Source organism: Misgurnus anguillicaudatus, chromosome 21 (genome assembly GCF_027580225.2).
Source record: "Misgurnus anguillicaudatus chromosome 21, ASM2758022v2, whole genome shotgun sequence".
Lineage (NCBI taxonomy): Eukaryota > Metazoa > Chordata > Actinopteri > Cypriniformes > Cobitidae > Misgurnus > Misgurnus anguillicaudatus.
In genome coordinates this window covers 7,178,942-7,204,848 of record NC_073357.2, presented here as the reverse complement: position 1 = coordinate 7,204,848, position 25,907 = coordinate 7,178,942, and the positions used below count along the sequence as shown (strand labels likewise).

At 36.0% G+C, this 25,907-nt stretch overlaps 2 protein-coding genes and 1 long non-coding RNA gene across 4 annotated transcripts; all 3 read left to right on the top strand.

Annotated features, from left to right (window-relative positions):
* Window positions 1–40: 40 nt before the first annotated feature.
* On the top strand, window positions 41–4,619 carry LOC129426707 (uncharacterized). Of its 2 annotated transcripts, none has more exons than XR_008638504.2 (3): window positions 41–691; window positions 1,156–1,343; window positions 3,008–4,619. It is a non-coding gene; the product is annotated as an uncharacterized lncRNA (long non-coding RNA). The 2 variants fall into 2 exon arrangements; XR_008638503.2 differs by having other exon boundaries at window positions 41–709.
* Window positions 4,620–5,818: 1,199 nt separating this feature from the next.
* polr2l (RNA polymerase II, I and III subunit L) lies at window positions 5,819–7,240 on the top strand. The gene is made up of 3 exons (XM_073859024.1): window positions 5,819–5,978; window positions 6,413–6,527; window positions 6,948–7,240. Exons 2-3 carry the CDS (start codon window positions 6,430–6,432, stop codon window positions 7,051–7,053), a joined length of 204 nt encoding a protein of 67 aa, XP_073715125.1. The 5' UTR covers window positions 5,819–5,978; window positions 6,413–6,429; the 3' UTR covers window positions 7,054–7,240.
* Window positions 7,241–9,589: 2,349 nt separating this feature from the next.
* On the top strand, window positions 9,590–17,412 carry sdhaf2 (succinate dehydrogenase complex assembly factor 2). The gene is made up of 4 exons (XM_055182937.2): window positions 9,590–9,743; window positions 10,179–10,390; window positions 13,100–13,209; window positions 16,963–17,412. Exons 1-4 carry the CDS (start codon window positions 9,717–9,719, stop codon window positions 17,088–17,090), a joined length of 477 nt encoding a protein of 158 aa, XP_055038912.1. The 5' UTR covers window positions 9,590–9,716; the 3' UTR covers window positions 17,091–17,412.
* Window positions 17,413–25,907: the final 8,495 nt, after the last annotated feature.

Genomic DNA, 25,907 nt, shown 5'->3' with positions numbered 1-25,907 from the left:
GCGTTTAGAAGGTTACCATGGTTACCGTGATAAATTTTCATGAGGGAATCTCACCTGTAGTGCGACCGTGCCTTCTCGAGACCTTCTTTTGCACGGACTCTCTTATCTCTCCCATCCTCCGCAGAACCGAGTCGGGTCCCGGTTCCGAGGCAGCTACAGGTCTCAGAACAGCGGCGTCCTGTCCGCTCGCCCTAAACCGTGCGGTCCAAAAACGTATCTTTCTCTTGTATGTCGATCGCCTCCGTTGACTTTCACTCCGCCGTTATTTCACGCCTTTCCAGGCGCGCGTCGCGTCGGCAGCCGCCGCTTCATATTCCCGTCAAACCGCACGAATGCCCAGTCACGCGCCGGCTAGCGTTTATATCCCGCGGAGACGTTTCCGTGTCCCGTAGTAAAATCGTGCCGTGCACCGCCCGTGACACACCAGCAGCAGGTCCCAGTGTAATTGATTGCCGTGGATCCTTTTCCCTGCGATCTTTTTCCATACGAGCAACGTCGTTGCGATTCTAGATTCCAGCTGCGCATGTCTTACCAGGATCTCTGTGCCCGGCTGCGCTGATGGCGTAACTCACGTCATCCATTGGGCTGCGCTACTGCTGTACGACGCTGCAATGTTCTGCTGCTTGGAAACCGCTGGCACACAGATGGGCGGGGCTTAGTGAGGAGACTCCTATGCTGGGCGTGGAACGACGTAATATCCCGAATTTCTGTAGGGTTTTTAATCAGGAGGGAGGGGCTATTAAATATAATAAATTAGATAGATAGATAGATAGATAGATAGATAGATAGATAGATAGATAGATAGATAGATAGATAGATAGATAGATAGATAGATAGATAGATAGATAGATAGATAGATAGATAGATAGATAGATAGATAGATAGATTGCATTTGACGTAAATAGGTTCATTCCAAACATTCTTACGTACAGGCATGTCGTCATTTTACATATCTAATGTATGATACAGTAGCTGACATTCTTGGTCTGGTATAACCTGTTCTAGTTCACCAAAAAAACAAATGAATATTATGAAGGAATGTTCTGTTTTTGCTTCATATGACGTTGAAATAGATTAAATAATAAAAATAAAATATATATAAATTAAATGCAGTACCTCATTAAATCAGCTTCACTGCTCCCCCCGCTTTCACAGCTAAAGTGGTATCTCCCAGTGGCTCTCCTCCTCTTGATGCTGTGTCCTCCATCACTCCATTTCCTCTCATTCTGTTTCTCCTTGAGGACGGATTCGGGCCTTGGTGCACAGCATCTCTTTGATTTTCATCCTGTCCCTCCACCTTTTGAACAAAGGAAGAGGAAGGTTTGCAAGGTCACATAAAGAAGGTACGTTCTATCTTTCTATCATTCTTGTTTGGAATAGACATGAATCTGTGTACTGTATCTGATGCGGTGCTGTGGCCTGTGCATCCTGCAATCACATCATGACTGCATCACTCACTACAGCAATCACATCCATCACATCCATGCCACTCTTGTTTTTGAGGCTGTATTTCGCTTACTCAAAATTGTGGATGTAATTTACAGTGTTACTTTAACCCCTAGATATCCTGCATATGACTCATGCAGTTGCACAACATTTATTGTGTGTGATAGGTGCAGAATGCATGTTTGCATGCTCTTACAATTTAGCTTTTAATAAAGAGAAACACGTGCACGTGTACGCAAACGTCCACATGCTTTTTAACAGTGGTGCTAATAGTGGATGCTACCCTTTGGGTGTCAAACACAACATGTGACAGTCAGTAGGCCACTGCATGTCATTGCTGTATCAAGGTCAAATATATTTGTAATGATGTGAAGTTTTCCTGTGATGTCATTAAAATGAAAATTGAATTTAAAATGTATGCAATTCTTTTATTGGAACGCAAACCTCGATTCGATTTCAGAGATTTAGCAAAGGGGAAGAGTATTTTTATAAATCTGCTTTTATAAAAAAATTTTTAAAAAGTTGTTGTATAGCTTCATAATGTTATGACACTTTTAAAATATTTTTGCTGGTAAGACTCAAACTGGCGACTTTCAGCTTACAAACCCCACTTTCTAACCACTAGGCCACGACTGCCCAGAAATTTAAAACTGGTTTAAAAAAAACACTTTGAGCGAAGAATGTGAACATTTTTGTTTTTTTAAATACTTTGGTAACACCTAAAAATTTTAGCTTTTTCAAATTAAAATGTTCACTTAAAGTTACCAATTGAAGTAATTTTTTTAAGTTAATACAACTTTTTATAGTAATGGCATTGGATAGTGTCCCATTTTTAAAGGGGCCATGGCATGAAAATCTGACTTTTTCTATGAAGTGCTATGATTGGGTCCCCAGTGCTTCTATTAACCTAGAAAATGTGAAAAAGATCAACCCAGCAACTTAGTTTTGGTAAACCATTCTCTACAAGCACATAAAAAAATAGGTTGTTGAAATTTGGCTCTCCTTATGATGTCATAAGGAGCTCTTATTATAATAATACCGCCCCTTAATCTGCACTATCCAATCACATCACTGCCATTTAGTGCAGAGAAAAGCACAATTGAGTTTTAATTGCAACAAACCACCATCATTGATCAGTGTTTGATTTTCATCAGCTCATTTGCATTTTTAAAGGACACACCCAAAACGGCACATTTTTGCACACACCTACAAAGTGGCAATTTTAACATGTTATAATAAATTATTTATATGGTATTTTGAGCTAAAACTTCACATATGTGCTCTGGGAACACCAAAGATTTATTTTACATCTTAAAAAAGTCTTGTGCCATGGCCCCTTTAAAACTCTATCCATCAAAAACTAATCCATCCGAGTATTAAATCTCTTTAGAGCTGAAGTAATGTGTTTCTGTAACGATGGCTGTTTGACCTCAACTTTTGCGTATACACACGGCCATAGTTGATGAAGTTTGAAATATAAATGTTTCCTTACAAAACTGGTAAAATTTGAGAACATTTTGGAATGAACTATTCCTTTAAATCTCATATTCCCTCTGTCTAGTATCCCAGAAGAAAGTGCGCCGTCTGCCGGATTCCTTGACCCCTCGATCCCACTCCCACATGGAAGCAAAAGCCAAAGGGGCATCGAAGTCTGCCTCCAAAGCAGAAAAAAAGGAGGCAGCACCACCATCAAAGCCAGACCCCGTCCCTGCCGAACCAACCCCTCCTGCAGCGCCCGAACCCGAAAAGCAAGCGGATGGAGCTACCGACCAACAGGGGGCGACGGAGTCGGGAGGGTGCAGCTGTGAAATGTTAGAAAGCTTGAAGCCTTTACTGATTGGAGGAGCTGTAGTTGCCCTCGGAGCTGTATTGGTGGGCGTAATCTTATTAGCCAAGAAAAACTGACCTCAGGCCTATTAAATGGCGGGTTGATTAGTTCACAGACTATAAAGGGGCAGAGGCACTATGCTTCTTAATTTTGTGCTGTATTTTAATTTCAGTGCTTGTGGTGACGTTGCTGTCAGCTTTAAAAGAAAACGACACATGCATTTAGCCAAAAATATAGCAAAAAGCAACTTTTATTTTTAACAACATGCGTCCCTGTTTTAACCCACACATATTTACAGCACAACCACAGAATGTCATCCTAATGGTTCACTGTTTAAATTACATCATCATCCATGCCACAATGAATGTTGATGAACACAGTTGTCTTTCTTGAAAACTGAAGTACAGTAGCGTAGATCAATCTTGCAGCTTTACTTCCATAAGACAATATTACAAGGCATGATTCCGGTTAAAAATATATCATTTTGTTGAAGGAAATTAAATGCTATTGGTATATCTTCATAGAAAAGTTTATCACATATCAGTCCAAATCCTACTGTAAACTAAAGGTGCATGTATTGTACGTGATACTATGACATCTATTGCAGTTTGTATATTGAAAGGAGGTGTAGAAATGTAAAGAAATTCTCAATTGTAATTTTCAAAGATGTACATGAAAGCTGATTTTTCTATAAGAATTTCATATGTTGTAGTCAGTTCTAGCAAACAGTCTGTATGTGACATCACCCCAAACCAAAATTCAGTCATTCAGTAGTCATCCTGCACTCTGTATATTATGTACTATAGAGGATTCGTGTCATTTCAAATTCTTAGTTTCTTGTCTAAAGGTGTTGACGCTTTTCTGGATTAATATTACAAAGTGGACCACTGGAAATAGATTAGCGTGTGCAACATAGACTTTGATGGCTCTCGGCCAATAGCTTCAATTTCACAGTTACACTATGATGAGCGGTACACAAATGCATGCAGACACAATCAATATACACTAACACGTCACATTGCATACTGTTACTAAAAAGAAAATTTTCTTTAAAGTGCGTATATAATGCAATAATTCAAATAGGACTCTGTATTTAAAAGTTAAAAGATGTCGGTGATGATGTAGCAAAGAGGCGGTTGTCATGGTGATGATGTTGGTAATGAATGCGTACAATTTTATTTGTTAGTTATAAAGAGCTTTACTTATACTTCTGATGTGGCCCCTTTCCTACTGCCATATGTATTTATTTTTCACAAACTTTCGCTTGCTGCCTTCCTGCTGTGAAATGAAAATAAATTTGCTCCCTTGTGTGACTTGATGACATATTAAAGGGCAATGAACCAGACTTAGTGTGTATGTTCGTGTGTTTTTTCTTATTCGTGGTTTTTCACTTTCATGTTAATTTTACAATTAGCATATTGGCTTTGAACATAAATTTAGTAAAAAAAGTATTTTGAAAGGATTCTCTTGAGTAGAAAAACTTTGATATGCAAATATATTGAAAATAAATAAATAAATAAAAAACATCAAAGGACAAACATACATTAGTGGTTTTCATGGCCTTCTAATAGACTTTGTTTAAAAGTACAGCTGCAACTTTACAAGGAGAAAATTTAGTTAGAAAATGTTTAATTTAATTAGAAAATAAAATTGACTTTTTATTTTCGTCAAAATAGTAATCGTCATTATTTTAAGTGAATGAGTTGGACTGTTAGTACAGAGGAATGTAGTTTATGTCCAGCATACACATGGGAAGTTACTATTACTAATACTATTTATATTTTGGCATTTCCGGCAGATGCTTGAAAATGTCACACTGTCATTTAGCCAAAGGGTGGATATTATAAAAAAGTTTACATTTAATATTTAGATGTTTTGGTCACTTCAAAATAACAAAAACATCATATTTTTCAGGTTCTTCATTTTACTATTACTACAAAATGTGCACAATAGTAAAAATAAGGATTAAGTATATCAAAACATATGACTGGAAGTAGTCTACTCTACACTAATGAATAAGAAATAAAATGAACGTTAAATTTATTTAATTTAAGGAAAATGTGATGTCATGTTGCATTAATACTTTTATGGTAGGACAAAAAAATGTTTTTATGTCTCTAGTTGCCAATTCGAGACACTTATGTACTGCATTTGTGTTGGAAAAGTACATACTTTTGAGTGCAAAACAGCACAGTATGCAGAACGCACTAACGCCAAACGGAAGTGACGACTGCTGCCTGGATGACGCTGTGATCCTTAAGAAATTCAAACATCAGGATAAAACTCATCTTTGCATTTAAGCATTTCTTCGTTCATTGTTTTTTTCATGAGATATTTGCGGTGTAGTTTAATTTATTGATTCAGTGGCGCATCATTTATTTATTTATTTTCATTCCGTGTAGCGCAACTAAACCCCGCCCTCTTGCGGTGAATTGTGGTTAATATCTATGCGTTTGAGTGTACTTTGAATTTTTACATAAAACAGTAAACCATCCGGAAAATTTAATGATATTCATTTTAACACACTACGGTTTGGGACATACTAATTTTACGTTTACATAATATTTAGGATGGATAGTATGCAGATAGGAACGCAGGGCGTGTTGGTTTCTACCCGTGCCCATTTGACACGCGGACCGGAAGTTACGTACATGTAATGCGCTAAGCTGCGCAAGAGGAACGTGGAGCGTGAGGATTTGTTTTGGTAAATATTTCTTTCAACTTTTCTTTGATTTCATAAATTATTGCTACATATTTTAATACAATATAAGTATTGTACTATTTGCTCTTAACTAAAATTATTGTCTACATTTAACTCCTATTATACAGTTTGTTAAGCAGTCAACGTGTTTCTGTTGTTGAGTTTTTAAATCGTATTATCTATCTTGTTATAATACATTGATTAAAACCTTAAAACATTACTGTAGTAGGTTTTGGATTGTGTAATGTGCCGTATTTAAAGCCATATTGTTAACATCATGCTGGTTAGGATCTTGAAGACGTAAGTGCATATACATTTTTAGGCTTATTCAATATTTTGGTAAAATAAATAGAAATCTTCTCCAGCACTTTATTTTGTACGGAATGATTTTCCCCACATTCCTTATGCAAGGTTTTAACTTCACTTCTTTGATACAGGCATCTGATCCTTCATCATGATTATCCCTGTTCGCTGTTTCACTTGTGGGAAAATTGTTGGGAACAAATGGGAGGCGTATTTAGGTCTTCTTCAAGCAGAGTACACAGAAGGTGAGTTTTTGATCAAATATATGAGTTTATTGGAAGAGATAATCTGCTGTTTTGTTAATTCTGTCTCACCTTTGTGTTGTGTCAAACCTGTACGCCTGACTTTGTGCAGCAAAGACACTTAACCACTTTTACATTTATGCATTCGGCAGATGCTTGTATCTAAAACAACTTCATTGGGTACATTTTATATCAGTATGATGTGCATTCCCTGGGAAATTGTGCCTTTTAAGCTCTCTGTCCAAATAAATACTGCATAATTGACACATTTAACACATCTAATCTAACCTGTCACTCGTAAATTACTGTGATTAAAAAGCTTCTGCTGATTGAATAAATGTAAATAAAATAAAACTCATGTTTTGTTTAAAATTACATGAGGGGGATCTAAAATTTGGTTCGTCATATCTTCTCACTTTTCCAGTGATGCTCTGGATGCTTTAGGTTTGAAGAGGTACTGCTGTCGCCGGATGCTTCTGGCCCACGTGGATCTCATTGAGAAGTTGTTGAATTACGCGCCGCTGGAGAAGTAACACACTTTCATCCCAATCGAAGATGAACCTTCAACAAACTTCCTCTTATGTTTTCATAGACTATAATGATGCTTGTAGAAGAGATACAGGAATAGAGTCCTGTACATGTATTTTCTTCAGACTGTATCTGAATTTGTGATGTAAATTTTTGTTTACTAAGATTTTGTTAAATAAAGTTTAAAATGTATTTATTGTAAGGATAATTTATTTTCAATTTGGAGCCATGATTTGAAAACCATGAATAGCTTCGTGAAATCAAACACAACTTGGGAAACTGTTGCATAACCCATCAAAGTAAGTTTTTCGAAGGCAGAACGATAAATTTTGTGTTCAGTGGGATATAAATAGGTGCAAGTTGCAGCTCTCAAAAACATTTATTTGGCTATTTTAGCCCTTATGGTAAATTATTGTAAAGTAGATAAGTAGTAGATTATGCCACACGATTTGGTAAGCAAATCTGTGCTAGGAAAAATTAGGTGGTGCAGATGCAATAAAAAATTGAAGAAATGCCATTAGATGACAGACGCAACTAAAAATGGTAAACTGGATATCCGTAAAAGGAAACAGAAATGTACATGCAACTACAGACTGTGAAAGAAACATGAGAGATTTAATGTAACGCTAATACACAACGTACCAAAATCATCATTTCACGACTTTGAATACCAGCTGCCAACGTAACCTACCAGGGAGGTACTGTAATTTCATCACCATTACAGTACCGATTCACAACGTACTTGCAAAGCCCCCATCCAATGAAAATTTATATTTTTGCCTTTTTGTATAAATACGTTAGGCTTAAGTATAAAACTTGTATTGTCCAAAATTCTCATACAGAAGATAAAGCATTCAAAACCTATTTTGGCACGTGCGCTAAAAAAGTCAAGAATTTTTTAGGACATCACCCTCCTCTTCAGCTTCTCATCAAATTTTTCTGTCCAATCAAATACTCTTTAGATGCTGAAGCGTCCGTCTCTCTATGTTTTGTTACAGAACGCTATTGGTTATTTTAAACCGTAGGGTCTTCTAGATAGTTGCGTTATGACTTGAGAGGACCACATTATAACCACAACTATAGCCTAACTATAAAAATCTAATTAAAAAAAGTATTTTTAAAGAGAATAGAGTTCACAACTTTACTGATAAAGATAAAAGGAACAACATTGTTGGGATCACTTGTTGAGCAATTAAATGAAACCTAATTAAATTTACTTGAATCTAAAGAGCACGGAAATGACTATGCTGCAAAAAATGTAATTTTAGTATTTTTGTTTTGTTTTCAGTAAAAATATCTAAAAATTCTTAAATTAAGATTTTTCGAAGAGCAAAACGACCCAAGAAAATAAGTCTAGTTTTTAGACAAAACACATAAAATTTAAGTGAATTTGTGCTTAAAACAAGCAAAAAGAAATCTTGTTCTTAAATGTACTTAATAAAAGAAAAATTCTGCAAAAAATTTCTTATTCCATTGGGAGATTTTTTTGCTTGGTTTAAGCAAAATATGTTTCAAAAAAATATGTCTTAAAACTAGACTTTCTTTCTTATGTCATTTGCTCATCAAGAAAATACACCTAGAATTTTTAGATATTTACTGAAAACAAGACAAAACTACTAAGTAAGAAAGTTATTTTTTTGCAGTGTACACTGACTATGCTGAAAGATATTAGATTACACAAATTCACTGTTTAGAGATGTGCAAAATGCAAAATTTAACAATTTCAAAGGACTTCAAAATTGTTTACTCATTTGTAATAATATCAAACAGGAATCAGAAGGAAAGGAAAAATAATACGGACAAAAACTTTATCAGAAATCAAAACCCCTTCAACAGTAACATACTCTTTATACTCTTTAAGTAGAGTTATATGTTTACTTTGTACACATTTCAAAAGAGTTTTTACACCACTAGCCCTGCTGAAAAAAAAAACAATAAAACATTACAGAAAATTCTAATGATTTTATTGGTTTTATTCTGAATTTTATTGGTTCTAATGGAATATGGCCCCAAACACACTACAGTGTATTGGTTTTTGTTGGTCTCTAATGTTATGTATTGGCTCTATGCATTGGTTCTAATGGAATATGTATTGGTTCAAATGGAATATGGCCCAAACACACCACAGTGTAGTGGTTTTAATTGTAAAAGCTAATGTTTCCTATTGGTATTTTAATGAAAACCATTAGAAATTTCTGTAATGGTTTTATTGTTTTTTCAGCAGGGAGGAATTGCATTGAATACAGTATAGAATCCCAAAATAATTATTTTTTTAGAAAATTCTAAAAAGAATTAAAACTGACCATTGTAATCTATTAACTGACCACATCCCATAATGCTGCCCATTTCAAGGCACTTAAAAGTGTTTTAAAATTTGACGTCGATTTGACATGATCTGCAGAATCGTACCAGACAATTTAAGTTATAAATCATTATTATAAGGTAAGGTACGGAAACATTCTTGAACACTAATTGTATGTACTTTTGTTTATTTTTTAAACCCAAAACGGTACGGGTTTCATCTTTAAATTTTCGCTATCCCTCCAGTCCAATAGGTGGCGGTAATGCATCAAAATGAGGCTTGACGACCGCCAAAAGAAGAATCTGTTGCAAAACTCTCCTTCAAAATATCAGCACAGATAAACTCTGAACGTAGTCGATTAGCATCATGCTTTCAGCAAACATCGCTAAAAAGGTGCGTTTATTTGCCTCCCAATAGTGTTGTTTTATGTTTGGTGACATTTTCATTCGAAATTTTCGCGTGACCTGTAACGATTAAATATTGAGATCTTTAGTGCAGTCAATGACAGACGATACGAAAGTCGTGTCAAACTAATAATGTTGTTATAACACTGGTCTGCTGAAATAAACAATAGGAATCATCACAGCAGGATGTAATGATTATAATGGGAATTGTATTGGTTTTAATGGAAATTAGGATGGCTGCTGGTAAAGTTTGGGGTTTTATTGGTGGGATGTTATTTGGCCCAAGACAGCATTAAAACAATTTTTAATTGGTTAGAACCCTCAGCTGATGGTTCATAATGGGATTTTTTTCAACAAGGTGTCCCCAACCTCAGCACTTTTATATCGTTTTGTAGGATACAGTTTTGAACATATCTCTTCTCAGGTTGCTTGTACTATTTACCGGGCATCACTGCGGCCGGCTGTCAGTACGGTGATATCTCGGGGTTACCGTGGCGATGCTCCAGAACCAACCATGATTGAGATCCCCTTACCTCCGTGGCAGGAGAGGCCCGGCGAATCCCTGGACATCAAGAAGAAAAGACTGCTGTATGAGAGCCGTAAGAGAGGCATGCTGGAGAACTGTATCCTTCTTAGGTTAGTATGCAGATGAATACTTAACGTTACTCTAGTGAACAATGTGTACTTTACACTGTGATCAAAAGATTCTTGGTTTTCAGATTCGGGCGAGTTGGTTTTTCTCTTTGGGTAAAAGATGAAAGGATTTCGTTTATCAGTTATTGGTATTTGGGATGTGAATAGTCATTGGAATGCTTTTGGGCTAGTTTTGAATGTCCATTGGGCGGGTTTTGATCCGAAAATCTGGCAACCCTGGCTGTCCTATTACACAGACGTTTGGTTCGGATTATATAGAGTGTTAATGTAAACGAACATTTTAATCAGATTGCAATGTTGAGGGGGCGTGTAAACCAGAGCATGTGAGCGGTGCAGAGCGGTGTGACGCTCCGCTAAATATTCCGCTCTACTGTTCAAGTGCTCCACTCAGTCGCTCACCGCCCAAGCAAGCGCTCCGTTAACTTTCCGCTCACGCTCGCAAATAAACCAATTCCCGCTCAGATCCCGCTCCGACATAAAAAAAATATTTAGTAAGCCTAATTGTTTTCTGTACTGACGTTCTTGGATAATTGCATTTAATTAAAGTATTAGCTGATAAATAGCAGTTATGTACAGTTGTGTGTTGGCTATTAGACCTAGTTTAACTGATACGGATATAATTCAAATTAACAATTTGTTTCCACGACATCCACATGTTTTACTAATTCACAATTTTAAGTTATAATAAATGTAATAAGTAATTACGAAATATTATAACAATTCGTTCCCCTTACGAGAAAAAGATTAACAAACTATAATATTATATAAATATATTATTTGAAAAAACTAAAATAAATTGAAGAACAATTTCTTAACAAGAAGGTTTTTAAGTGCGAATTTACAGTGCATCGGTAAAAACAGAACACAGTGTCTTAAAGAAATTAAAATTAGACAGTATTTATGAACCTGTAAATGTACAAAACGAATGCAATACAGAATATTTATTTATGGCATTTTCAATAGTATATTAGTAGATAAATTAACATGTATCTATGAAAACGAATAAATCATTATTTTGGCTAAATTTATCTGGATAGATCATTTTAGTCAGACTAAACATTTCATCATTTCAGTACAAGAACAAACTTAATGCTATCTATAACAACTTACATTTTATTCCAAATGTTACATGGTCGAAAATATGTAGAAATATAGCCTATACGAGAACAAATTACAGAACAAAAATGTTTAGGTCACACGGACCGAACGAAAAGCCGTTAATTAAGCGGACTCTCTGTAAAATAGAGGACGTGCTGAATCAGTCGAGTCGGCAGATTATCATTAATGTTTATAATGTTCCACAGATACTGTTGATGAAAAAAATTAATATCTAAATGTCCAGGTAAGTCAAGTGTTCAGTCAGTTAATACTAAATGCACCGGCGTTTTTGGCTACAGCTTCCTCATCCACGGAGTGGCCGCTGTACATACTCAAAGAACTATAAATGTTTTTATTTTAAGTGGTTTTAATGCTGGTAAGCAATCAGTTATATTATGTACAAATATATTTGTATTTGTGTTGATCAGTTTAATTTATAAACCTGTAAATGTACAAAACGAATGCAATACAGAATATTTATTTATGGCATTTTCAATAGTATATTAGTAGATAAATTAACATGTATCTATGAAAACGAATAAATCATTATTTTGGCTAAATTAATCTGGATGGATCATTTCAGTCAGACTAAACATTTCATCATTTCAGAACAAGAACAAGCTTAAATGCTATCTATAACAACGTTTTATCCCAAATGTTACATGGTCGAAAATATGTAGAAATATAGCCTATACGAGAACGAATTACAGAACAAAAATGTTTAGGTCACGCGGACCGAACGAAAAGCCGTTAATTAAGCGGACTCTCTGTAAAATAGAGGACGTGCTGAATCAGTCGAGTCGGCAGATTATCATCAATGTTTATAATGTTCCACGCAGATACTGTTGATGAAAAAATTTAATATCTAAATGTCCAGGTAAGTCAAGTGTTCAGTCAGTTAATACTAAAGGCACCGGCGTTTTTGGCTACAGCTTCCTCATCCACGGAGTGGCCGCTGTACATACACATAGAACTATAAATGTTTTTATTTTAAGTGGTTTTAATGCTGGTAAGCAATCAGTTACATTATGTACAAATATATTTGTATTTATGTTGATCAGTTGGATTAAAGTTATTTTAATCTTTAAAACTGCATCTAGATGCAGACGACGCTACAGTAATTCTGTCATCTTAGTTTCATTTCTTTCATTTATATATAAGGCTGGCGACTTCATTAAAACAATATTTGAACTCCATAACTTATTGCTAGCCATTTTTACAGATTCTCGAACTAGCAAATTACCAAAGGGCATTCTGGGATGAGCGAGCGGTGCTGAGCGTATTGAGCGAGCGGAGCGGAATTTTCGGAAATGCGCTCTGCGCTCTGATGGAAATATTACCGCACCGCTCAACGCTCCGCTCCGCACCGCTCACATGCTCTGGTGTAAACTGTACTTTTGTAACCTCCAATCGGATTGAAAACATTTTGTGCATGTAAACAGCCATTGAGAATACTTCCAAATTCTAATTTAAGTAGATCAAGTTAAGTCAGAGTAGTACTTTTAAAAAGTAAGTTTGTAGTTATCATTAAACCAAAAATAAGAAAAAAACACTTACGTGCCATAATAAAAGTACTTTACTCTTGGTTTTCAGCCTTTTTGCAAAGCAGTACCTGAACACAATGAGCGAAGCTCAGCTGAAGCAGTACGACAGACTCATCAATGAACCGAGCAATGACTGGGACATCTACTACTGGGCCACAGGTATATATATATATTAACATTAGAGATCTGTTTTGACACATGACCCTGACATTTGACTGTCAAACTGAATCTAAAATAATTTCATTTCCATTGTCAAAAGCTCTTACACATTTGAAACAAGTTAAACATCAAATTTTTATTTCACGATAACAACCGGCTGCCTGCACATTATCCCGCTTATTGCATGGCTATTTACCTCATAAGTAAGGTAAGGAACATTAAATATTGATTTGAAATATTTGATTTGCTCATTTTTAACGAACGCAGGTCCTCCGTCAGGTAAATCCGTTACTTTCGGTTTTAAGATAGACAAGAACATGCTATTTTTTTTAATCATTTGTAAATATAATGTCATATATGTTATTAAAATACATATTTATATGTAATTTTTGTATAATATTAAAGGTGCCGTAGAATGTAAAACGACACTTCTAGGCATAGATTAATAATAAGAGTTGTGTACATGGTGATGACATATCGTGAGCTTTAAACACGATTGTTTTCTACTTTTTATGTTAACCTCGTGCATGCAAGGTAAACAGGCCAATTTCAACATAACACCACCTGTGACGTTACAGTCGTGATGCACGCCCCAACATTAATTTACAATGTTACAATGCTAAAATTAAAGTTGACTGCTGAGTTAGCGCTATATGCTAGTATATGCTATAATGCTAACACACTGCAAAAAATGACTTTTTTGCTTAGTATTTTTGTCTTGTTAGATATTTTTGTGTTCAGTAAAAATATCTAAAAGTAAATTAGTGTTTAAAACAAGCAAAAAAATCTGCCAATGGAATAAGAAAATCTTTCTTGAAATACGTTAATTTTTTTCTTAAAACACTTAATTAAAAAAAATTCTTATTCCATTGGCAGATTTTTTTGCTTGTTTTAAACACTAATTTACTTTTAGATATTTTTACTGAACACAAAAATATCTAACAAGACAAAAATACTAAGCAAGAAAGTCATTTTTTGCAGTGTGTTGGCATTGTAGCATATACTAGCATATAGCGCTAACTCAGCAGTTTTAAGCACAAATTCGCTTATATTTTATATATTTTTTGTCTAAAAAATAGACTTATTTTACTAGGTCATTTTGCTCATCAAGGGGGCTGTTTACACTTGGTATTAAGATGTGTTTTCATCGATCGGATCACAAGTGGACGAGAGAGACACATGACGTTTACACCTGGTATTTAAATCCGTCTCTTTTGTCCACTTTCGACCGCTTCTGTGCTGAATACTATGAGGGGGTGGTCTGTGAGACGGTGGGCGAGTCTCTCTGCTGTCATTCAAACCCGAGCGGGAGTAATTATGAGTTTATATGGACGCAAACTAATATAATGTCGGAGTGTTTACCAAGTAAACATGCTGCACGGTGTTTTGTACATGAGTATGTAAGAGCTTTCTTTGAATTTTCAGCGCAATTGATGAAATAGGATCGCACAACTTTCACACGCTTTCAAAACGAAACTACGGAGATCAGCCGCTTAGTTTTATCAATGAAAGGCTAAAAATAGCGCTGTTCACCGAATGTTCACGCCAGAAGTCAAAAAAGACGTAAAACTTGTGTTTAATACCTCAGATTAGATAAATGGGCGGAGAGAAGGCGGTCGCGTGTGGCTGTTCGAACGCATTCAACCACATGTGCGTTCCGCAGCTCCAAAGCGATCCGATCGAAAGTGGTTTCGACCACCTCTGGATGTGGTTGAAAGTGGTCGAAAGTGGACAAGCTCAAAACGCTTTGAACACCGTTTACACCTGGCATTAACGTCGTCCACTTGTGATCCGATCGACGAAAACACATGTTAATGCCAAGTGTAAACAGCCTCAAGAAAACACATCTTGATTTAAGAATTGTTAGATATTTTTACTGAAAACAAGACAAAAATACTAAGTAAGAAAGTCATTTTTTGCAGTAAAGTTCTACTATTGGCTTTACAGTTTTGTTTTGCAGGTCCATTCTAAAAAAACACAAACTTACCTTCAGAAACGTCCATTACAATCTCTAAACAATGGATTTTTCCCCAAATTCAATATCTGAGGGCCTGTTTACATGAGAACGCTCGAGGGTGAAAACGTAAAAATATTTTATCAGATGTGCCTTTCGTTTACATGGCGACAGCGTTTTTGGAGCTTAAAAACGCAAAAAAGTGAAACCACCTTCCAGAGTGGAAATCTTAAAAACGATCTACCGTCGCGTTCCCGTCTAAAGGGTAAAAAACGCAAAAGTCTGCTAACGGTGGCTCTCGTCGCGTACGCGTTTACGTCACAGACATGCGGCAGTTTTAGAAAATAACAACAAACATGTCAGATTATTTCCATACGTCGGGCCTTCAAGTTGCCATAGCAGCTCTGATAAATATACAAGAGTCTTTGCAGCAGTTGTACGAAATATTCACAGCTAGTATTACTGATCTGAGAAGGCGCATTAATTACCGCCATCAAATTGTTGATGCGCCAATTCATCGGAGTGCCAGACGGCTTTGGACGAGACCCGGGAGGACAAGGAAGAAGGTTGTACGCAGGTGCGCGGACTTGGTGGTGTTGTGTGTCAGTGCTTCACATTGCCACCTAGCCGCCTGGAGTGCATACTACATCAAATATCACACACTTTTGCGTCACCATATGCACGCAGATTTCCCCCTCAAAACACAAGTATAAACGCGGAATAAAAAGTGATAACGCAACACCACCTTTGCGGTTTCTTTTCAGATCGTTTCCATCTAAATGTAGCCTTAAGGGGATTGCACACCGGCTAAGCAGCTCGGCGCCGCGCAGCTCAGCGCCGTTCTAAAAAAAAATCGAACACATGACTGTCTCAGGAAGTTGCTCAAATCCCTGTCGCGCCACACAGCTCCACTCACATAGTTTAACGTTAAATAACATCATATTTGTCCCAAATCATTAACGATTAACATTGGCTGCTAACGTATATTTTGCATTTTAAAGTAGACGCTGTCTGACGAAGCTTGCGCTATTTAATGCGCACTTCCGGTTTACAATGCCTCCGAGTTGTCCTAGACGCGACTGGCTGCACGGCCGGTGTGCGATCCCCTTTAGTCTGATACAAGCTCAAATAAAAGGTCTGTTTACACGCACACAGAGCTACTGAAGGAGCTGCTCTGTGAAACAGCCAATCAGAGCAGAGTTCAACATTATTATTCATGACCCTTTCAAATAAGGTAATAATAGACAATTTTATTATAAAGGCAAATCCTAGGATTGTAAATGGACATGATATACTGTCTCTGGATCATTTTTGCACTTAATAAAGCCACATATCTTCTATATAGATATCAGAGAACAATGTAACACATTTTTGGAAAGCATTCTTTGGCACCTTTCAACTGTACCTGTATCAAAGTGATTAACCTGCAAATGTTGCGACTGGCCAATCAGCACCAAGCATTCCAACGAGCAAAAAATGTACAAAAATTAAGCCCAACTAAATGCAAAGACAGAGTCATATTGCGAACAGGGTTTCCAGCAAAACCCCAAACATTTGCTACCCAAAACTAGCCCAATCACGTTTTAAAGGGGTTCTCCAGTAAAAAAAAACAGGGTTGCTACAATTTACATTCCTGGAGCTAAATATCACATTATTGGGGTCACTTCAACCCACAGACATAAAAAAGCCCACGACAACAGTATTAAAGTAATCCGCAGGAAAACCGCACACTTGGCAACCCTGACTGCGAATGAAATGTGATTTGCACACATTCTGAAGCACCGTCTTTCTCTTGTCAGAGGCTGTGCCGACACCAGACGTTTATCAGGGCGAGGTGATGGACTTGCTCAAAGAGTTCACCAAGAACAAAAACATGGAACAACGTCTAGACGCACCAAATCTGGAATACCTGGACAAGAGCCTTTAAAACTCACCTGTACATCAGAGACTCTTATAGCAGACCAGCGCTTATTCACTTGATCTTGTGAATCATTTTAAATGTGTTTCTGGCATTAGACTGACATAAGGCTTGATAAACACATTTATGTATTGTACATATTGTTTGTACATCCAACTAAATTGTCTAAGCACTGGTGTGACACTTCAGTGTAAATGATACCGTATACTATTTGTATATAATTGTATAAATAGTAAATAATAATAATAGTAATGTTGATAGTGTATCCCTATAAGACATATATAACATGAGAGCATTCAAATAAACTGTATGGCGATGATAACACAAAAAGGATGAAAATTGAGTACTTATAATAAAGATGACTTGAAGTGTTAAAATTAGTGTTATTTTCTTCTTGCAAAGTTCAGCATACATTTGCAAATCAAATGTGGTTTGAACGTTTACAGTTTCATTTTGATGCAAATGTAATTACAACCATCTCTGTGTTGGTGCAAAAACCGGTTCTGACATTTATCCACCAGTAGATGGCAGACTTCTCCCAGTTAACAAAGTGCTGTTCAGGTCAGAAAATAGACTGTTGCCTTTCTGTTTAATCTGATCTAAGTGTTTTGACAATGGAGTCCTTTGACATTATACTCATCGAGTTGTTTTTAGCCGCGGGACTGAACGCAGATCAGACGCTGCGCTTGCAGACACCTCGAAGCACATGCAGTATGATGGCGGTGAGCTTTTGTCGTGATGGTTTCTGCCTTAAAGCGAATGCTGTCCCAGACGTGTGTCTGTGTACCTGTGAACTCGTTTGTCTTTCTGAAAAAAGCTTTTTAGCAGTGAGTTTAGTCAGAGATAGCCTTGGTTTTATTTAGATGTTGGGTTAACCCTTTAATTATCCCCGTCCCACAGGTGAGACGTTTGCCATTAAACCTACACTAATCTTGACTATATATTGTTGGAAAGCTCTCAGATTGAGGTTTTCATATTTCATCACCATTTTGCAAAACGAATGGCGAAGTAAGAGTAAAATATCATGGGCCAACATGTGGGCCCAAGGTGTTGTTACATATTATTACATATCCCATAAATGTGACAGAAATCACTCGCGCTTGACGCCTCTACGGTGGCTGGTGTGAATGCAGGATTAGAGCTTTACAACAATATATAGTTTGTCAAGATTATATGTTAAGTCAATGTGAAGACGCGTTGACGTGCGTCTGGAGGTCTCGCGGTGCGTCTAGTTCGCGCGAATTGAACGTTGCCGCAGAAATGCGCAAGTTGAAAAATTTTAACTTTGGCGGCAAAACGCGCCGCGTAAACCAATCAGGAGCTTGCTCTAGTAGTGACGTGATTACAGGAAGCGAGCGGAGTCGCAGAAGCCCCTCCCATGACGTGAATTTTTGCATGAATGAATTTTTGCATGAATGTCTCGATGACTAGAAATTCACGTGTGGCTTTCATGCGCGAATGAAGCGAGTAAACTTGAAATGTTCAAGCGGCGAATTTGATGCCTCAAATGCGGCTGGTGTGAACCCACGGTTAGAATGTAGTTTTCATATTTCAAGGCCATTTGGTGATAGAAATTGTATGGTGACAGCCATTTTGTTGAATGTCATTGAATAAGGAGGAATACATATTAATTATAATATATTCATAATTCTATTATTCTTCAAAATAAATCTATAAATCTTGAAAAATCTTGACAACTTATATATCATTAGAAAGCTCTAATAATGTAGGTTCCATATTTTGAAATTTTTTTGCATTAAAGGTCTTGTTCTTTCTGTGTTTTTGAAGCTTTGATTGTGTTAACAGTGCACAATATAACATGTGTTCATGGTTCACGTGTAAAAAAAACACAGTATTTTCACACAATTTACTTATCTGTATAGCGCTGTTTTCACTGTCCTAAAAACGGTCTGATGTCCTCCTTGTTCTATGAAGTCCCTCCTTCAGAAATACGTATCGAGTTCTGATTGTGTCGTTTTTTTAGTGTGTTGTGATTCGATAGCACCTTAGCTTGCCGTTAGCTTAGCTGGCGACTGGCGTATTCCTGTGGGCGGAGTTTAGTCAAAAACCGTTCTAGTGACATCATTAAAGCAGGAAGTAGAGGGCTGTAGTTCAAACCGGCGGTTCGCTGTAGGCTTTGAAAGGGGAATTCTGTTAAAGAAAATATATCGCCTGACAGTGAACTTTGAGCTTTATCATTTTACAGGTATTATTTATGCTATTATAGCAACATTACACACTAAATAGGGTTTAAAAAAGGGGTTAGAAAAAACGTGACCTTTAATAATAATGCAGTGACTGTAATTTATTAATTTGTGACAAGATTATGCAGCGGTAAAACCACTAAAAGTGTGACACAAATCTGATTTTTTGATTTTAACTTAAAATTTGGATCAGAACTAATTGAGATTTGATGCCTTGTTTCTGTACTGTTTTGGGAGTTAAACATTTTAATTTTTATGTTTTTAAATATTAAATGCATACCTATTACTTATTGCATTATTTTAATTTTTTTAATAGATTTAAATTGCTATAACAATTTATTTGTTTCATATTCACAACTTTAAACACTTCAGTAAAAAAAGTTTTTTTATAGAGACCAAGATTTTGCTTCTAAAGGGTGAATGGACATCCCACTGTTTCCAATGTTTACGTCAATATATTTTTATGCTATATTTTAGGTTTAGGATTCACAATTCGGCAACCTAAATATTCAACTTTGAGGTGTAAAGGGCTGTTCATATTATAACGATAACTAAAAAATATATAGTTTTATATTAAAAAGCCACACAGATCCAAAATCGAAACTGACCTGTATTGCAGTGTGTCATGTAGCTGTCCATCAATGTGAACAATGTGCAAAGTAGTTGAACCAAAAAGTGCACAATTAAGAAAGTTATTGGCTTCTAAAGTAGGGAGTCGACTCTGAATCGCTGAAACAAGTGGTCATATGGATTGAATCTCCTGCCTGTCTTTATCCACATAATACGAACACTTTGCATAATAATCTCCGCCTACAGCCTTGCCCGCGGGAGAAACGAAAACTCTGACCTGCCCACAGCTAGTTAGTGTGTAAACATCATATCACTCTGTTTTCTGTTTGTGTTGTTTTCACTACCAAAGGATGAAGATATATGAAGAATCAGTGGTTAAAATTACTTTTTCAAGGAGAAATACCCATATGGTTCAGTACCCACTTTATTTGGAACAACATGCGCCTCCTAACCACAACCTGTAAATTACATACTTGCTTAAATGAGTGTAAAATGTTAGTGTCTGTAGTTTTTATTGCTTGGATTAATGATGAATGATGTCGTTGTTTAAACTCTTCATATATTGTCAGAGAGTCACGTTAGCAAGCTGCTAACGCATGCTGCACTTATGGTTTTGTTATGACCCGGTTAGCTTACATAAATGCTTAAATGAGTGTAAAATGTTAGTTTTGTATTGTCGTTTTTATTGCTTAGATTAATGATGAATGATGTCGTTGTTTAAACTCTTAATATACTGTCAGAGAGTCAAGTTAGCAGCAAGCGGCTAATGCATGCTCACTTACGGTTTTGTTATGACCCGGTTAGCTTACATAAATGCTTAAATGAGTGTAAAATGTTAGTTTTGTATTGTCGTTTTTATTGCTTAGATTAATGATGAATGATGTCGTTGTTTAAACTCTTAATATACTGTCAGAGAGTCACGTTAGTTAAAGCCGGGAAAGATGGCGCCGGAGATGCACGTGTTGTAAGTTTCTCTAGATAGGCTTTGGCTATTACTCCTTCAAGATGCTTAGTTAAAACATTTATCTACATTGATTAAAGTGCTTAAACTGTTGAAATGCTCGAACATTGAAAGTAAATTGCCACAATAACTTATTAAAGGAAAAAAACAGATTTGACAAGAAGCCAGAAGCAGACAACGCAAAAATGAGTGGAGCAAAACAGAAAAAACATCTACAGAAAACGGTAGACCACTCATACAATACAAAACAAAATGAATCGCAGGACCAGCCCTTCAAAGACCTTGATCTCCGAGGGTCGTTTACACCGCTACCTGAAACGCCGATTAAGAGCCCAGCATCAAAGAAACCTAAAGCGGATCTCTCGTTACACGAGCTTCAAGAAAACATCATCGCAGCACTCGACAAAAGAGCAGACTCACTTGAAGAAATGATAAAAACAAATTCAAACACTATTGAAGAACTGAAATCATCCCTCACTTTTGTTAACGCAGAGATTGTAGACCTACAGAGGAGTAAATGTGAACTAACAGCCAAAGTTGCCGAACAAGCGACCGCTATAGTTCAGTTGGAAAACAGAATTGTAGAAGCAGAGCGATACAAAAGGAGGTGGTGTTTACGTCTGTATGGAGTTCCAGAAATGGAATCCGAAAATGTCAAAGTTCAAGTAACGGAGATTTGCAAAGCAGTGATACCTGAGTTTGCGGATAAGATGGGGGAGGCGGTGGATGTGGCTCACAGATTGGGTCGTCCAGTGGCAGGTCGAGCGAGGTCCATTATCATCCTATTTGCGCTGCGCTGGGTCAGAGATCTCATCTGGAAAAATGCAAAAAACAGCGCCTATCTCAAAGAACGCAAACTACGCTTCGGAGAAGACCTAACAAAAGAAGAAAAAGCGTCTCGAGCTCTGCTCTGGCCTCATGTACAAAAAGCACGCAGTGAAGGGAGAAGGGCTTACTTTATCGGATCTAAAGCATACATTGACGGTAAAGAAATTATTCCTGACAAGTAATTGCTTGGCTGCTGCCTTAATGTTAGAGCAAAATCAGAAATGTGTGATTTAAAGATAAGCACTCCGTATTTACCATTTAATTCATAATTATTGCAATATGGCTGATGCCTATTTTTCTCAGAGGGAGAAAAGCAAGCTTTTTTTTCTTTTTTCTTCATATTATCATTTTATTTGTTCAGGTTAACTTTAAATGGTTTTACAGTTATGTTCTATTAATGCCAGAGGTTTAAGGAACTTAATTAAAAGAAAAGCTTTTTTTCTTTTTTGCAAAGAATGCAAAAGTGATTTGATTTTCATTCAAGAGACTCATTCGTGCCCAGAAGACTTTAATTTTTGGAAAAATCAATGGGGCGGGGAGATGTGGTTAGCACACGGTTCAAACCTTTCGGGCGGAGTTGCAGTTTTGTCACATACATTTCAAGGTAAATGTTTATGGAGCAAAGGGGACACTAAAGGACATTGGTTGATACTTCTAATTAGTTTAAAGGAATAGTCTACTCATTTTCAATATTAAAATATGTTATTACCTTAACTAAGAACTGTTGAATCATCCCTCTGTCATCTGTGTGTGTGCACGTAAGCGCTGGAGCGCGCTGCGACGCTACGATAGCATTTAGCTTAGCCCCATTCATTCAATGGTACCATTTAGAGATAAAGTTAGAAGTGACCAAACACATAAACGTTTTTCCTATTTAAGACGAGTAGTTATACGAGCAAGTTTGGTGGTACAAAATAAAACATAGCGCTTTTCTAAGCAGATTTAAAAGAGGAACTATATTTTATGGCGTAATAGCACTTTTGGGAGTACTTCAACTCGCCTGAAAAGTCCGCTCCCCTTCTCACTCTCATAATGGGAGAGGGAGGGTGTTACTGCGCCGAATCGAAGTACTCCCAAAAGTGCTATTACGCCATAAAATATAGTTCCTCTTCCAAATCCGCTCAGAAAAGCGCCACTCTTCACTCTGTACCACCAAACTTGCCCGCACAACCACTCGTCTCAAACAGGAAAAACATTGATGTGTTTGGTCACCTCTAACTTTATCTCTAAATGGTACCATTGAATGAATGGGGCTAAGCTAAATGCTATCGTAGCGTCGCAGCGCGCTCCAGCGCTTACGTGCACACACACAGATGACAGAGGGATGATTCAACAGTTCTTAGTTAAGGTAATAACATATTTTAATATTGAAAATGAGTAGACTATTCCTTTAAATGATTCTAAGTTCATTATTGTTAATGTTTATGGATACTGCTCAAAAGTTACAAACACTTTGTTATTGGGTGAAATTGAAAATTGTGTTAATTCTGTCATGAGAAATAACCCTGATGCTAAACTAATTATTGGTGGTGATTTTAATTTGGTTATGAACAACTCAATTGATAGGTTCCCTCCTAGACCTAACAATGAATCCAATGATCTTTTACGCTTAAGTCATAGTCTTGATTTAATTGATATTTGGAGGATAAAAAATCCCCTTACCAAACAGTTCACTTGGAGCAACAAAAACTTCACTTTACAATCCCGTATTGACCTTTGGCTGGTCTCATCAGACATAGAGCCCTTTTGTCTGGATACTTCTATAATGCCTGCTGCTTTAACTGATCATAAAGTTATTCATCTTAAAATTGCACTATCTATGTGTAAGGAACATAGAATTAGTGGAGGGTATTGGAAACTCAAAACTCGTTACTAAATTGTGAAGACTTAATATCCATCTTAAATAGAATTATACACAGTCATTGGAGCCTTGCTAGCAATTCTGGCAATTTTGGAAAATATTGGGAGCTTCTGAAATTTAAAATAGGATGTGCCGTTAGAACATATGGTAAAACATTGGCCATCAAAAAAAGAATGTTGTTAACTGAAATTACAACTGAAATTAATAATTTAACAGAGAAAAACATTTTGTCTATTGAAGAACAGACCCACATGAATAAACTTCAGAACCAACTTAATAGAATATATGAGGAAAAAGCTAAGGGAGCCTTTATTAGATCAAGAAAGCAGTGGTTAGAGTTGGGAGAAAAAAATAGTAAATATTTTTTCAATCTTGAAAAAAGAAGAATAGAGACAAATATGATTAGAAAATTGAAAATTAATGGTGTTGTTTGTGAAGATACAAATCTAATCTCATCTCATATAACAGACTTTTTTAGTAAATTATATAAAAATGATACCATTCATAGTGACCCTTTTACTATTCTAAATTCTATTCCTTCAGTAAAAACTGTTAGTAATGATTTTAATTTAATTTGCTCTAAGAAACTTTCTTTAGAAGAAATTAAAGAAGGAATCAATAAATTAAAAAATAATAAATCTCCAGGGAGTGATGGACTTACCGCAGAATTATATAAATGTTTTTGTGACCCTTTATCTAAATTTCTATTAGCAGTCTATGAAGAATCCTTTGTTAATGGAAGACTTCCGCCATCAATGAGAGAGGGTGTCATTACTTTAATACCAAAACCTCAAAAAGATTCTCTTCTGATTGATAACTACCGCCCAATCACATTATTAAATAATGATTATAAAATATTGGCATCTGTTATGGCAAAAAGGCTTAAGTATGGTCTGGATGACTTAATTGATGAGAGCCAGTCTGGATTTATAAAGGGCCGCCACATATCAAATAATTTAAGGTTAGTACTCGATTTGATTGAATATCGTGATTTAGTATTGGATCCTGCTTTGATTATGTTTTTAGATTTCCAAAAAGCATTTGATACGGTTAGTCATAATTTCATTTTCAATATATTAAATTTCTTTAACTTTAATCCCTTTTTTATTGATGCAGTAAAAACACTGTATTTTGGAGGAAATAGCTGTGTAAAACTCACATCTGGAACAACTGCAAAATTTCCTGTCTGCAGAGGAATTAGACAGGGTTGCCCTATCTCTCCCTTCCTCTTTCTGTTAGTGACTCAAATCTTAAGTTTAATGGTTTCTCAAAACAATATAATTAAAGGTATTACATTGAATGATAAAGAAATAAAAATTTCCCAATTCGCAGACGACACCACTTTTTTCTTAAAAGATCAATCAGAGGTTCCTAAAGCATTGGAGATCATTCAAACTTTTTCTCAGATGTCTGGCCTTTCTCTCAATATTTCAAAATGTGAAATAATGTCGTTAAAAAAAATTGATAAAACAATAATTTGTGGAATTCAGCTTAAAGATGTTATTAATTATCTGGGTGTCAAAATTTCTCTTAATCCTGATATGGCCCTTTCAGATATGAACTATAATCCTATTAAAGATGTGATTAAAAGAAAGTTTAATTCTTGGCTGGCAAGAGATTTGTCTCTCACTGGTCGAGTGCTATTATCAAAAGCAGAGGGCTTATCAAGAGTATCATATCTTTTTTCGGTCATTTTGTACCTTATTAGATAAATTATTATATAACTTTATTTGGAAAAATAAGTCACACAAAATTAAGAAAGATGTCTTAAGAAATGAAATTTGTGATGGAGGTCTTGGAGTTGTTGATTTTACCCTCTTTAACCACATTTTAAAGATAAATTGGTTAAAAAGATTTATCAAAAAAACAGACTCTATATGGAACATTGTCCCTAATTTTATTTTTAGGAAAATAGGAGGTATTAAGTTTTTGTTGCAGTGCCCTTTCTCCCTTGGTAAATTGCCTATTAAATTAGCTAAATTTCATCAGCAGGTTTTGTTATCATGGCTACTGATATACAAACACAATTTCTCACCTCACCGATGTTTTATTTGGAACAACCAGAATATTATTTACAGAAATAAATCTTTATTTTTAGAGAGATGGTACTCAAACCACATTTATTTTGTGCATCAGCTAATAGATGACAATGGTCAATTTTATTCCTTTATTGATTTTTCAAAGAAATTTGATTTTGAAATTTCATCAAAAGAGTATTTTACTGTATTCAACGCAATTCCAAGTGGTATAAAAACTCTTTTGAAAGGGGTACAAACATGTAACTCTACTTCTTTATGTCAAGAGTATGTTACAATTGAAGGAGTTTTGATTTCTGATGACAAATTTGATAATTTGTTTGTTCGTAAACTCATTAATAGAAAATCTATTCCAGCATCTTCTTT

What these genes read in the sequence shown, in the direction of transcription:
- polr2l (XM_073859024.1), top strand. Translation starts at nt 6,430, where the DNA reads ATGATTATCCCTGTTCGCTGTTTCACTTGTGGGAAAATTGTTGGGAAC. An exon ending in GCAGAGTACACAGAAGGTGA is followed by an intron (nt 6,528 to 6,947) that starts GTTTTTGATCAA and finishes CTTTTCCAGTGA; the next exon opens with TGCTCTGGATGCTTTAGGTT.
- sdhaf2 (XM_055182937.2), top strand. Translation starts at nt 9,717, where the DNA reads ATGCTTTCAGCAAACATCGCTAAAAAG. An exon ending in GAGAACTGTATCCTTCTTAG is followed by an intron (nt 10,391 to 13,099) that starts GTTAGTATGCAG and finishes CTTGGTTTTCAG; the next exon opens with CCTTTTTGCAAAGCAGTACC. An exon ending in CATCTACTACTGGGCCACAG is followed by an intron (nt 13,210 to 16,962) that starts GTATATATATAT and finishes TTCTCTTGTCAG; the next exon opens with AGGCTGTGCCGACACCAGAC.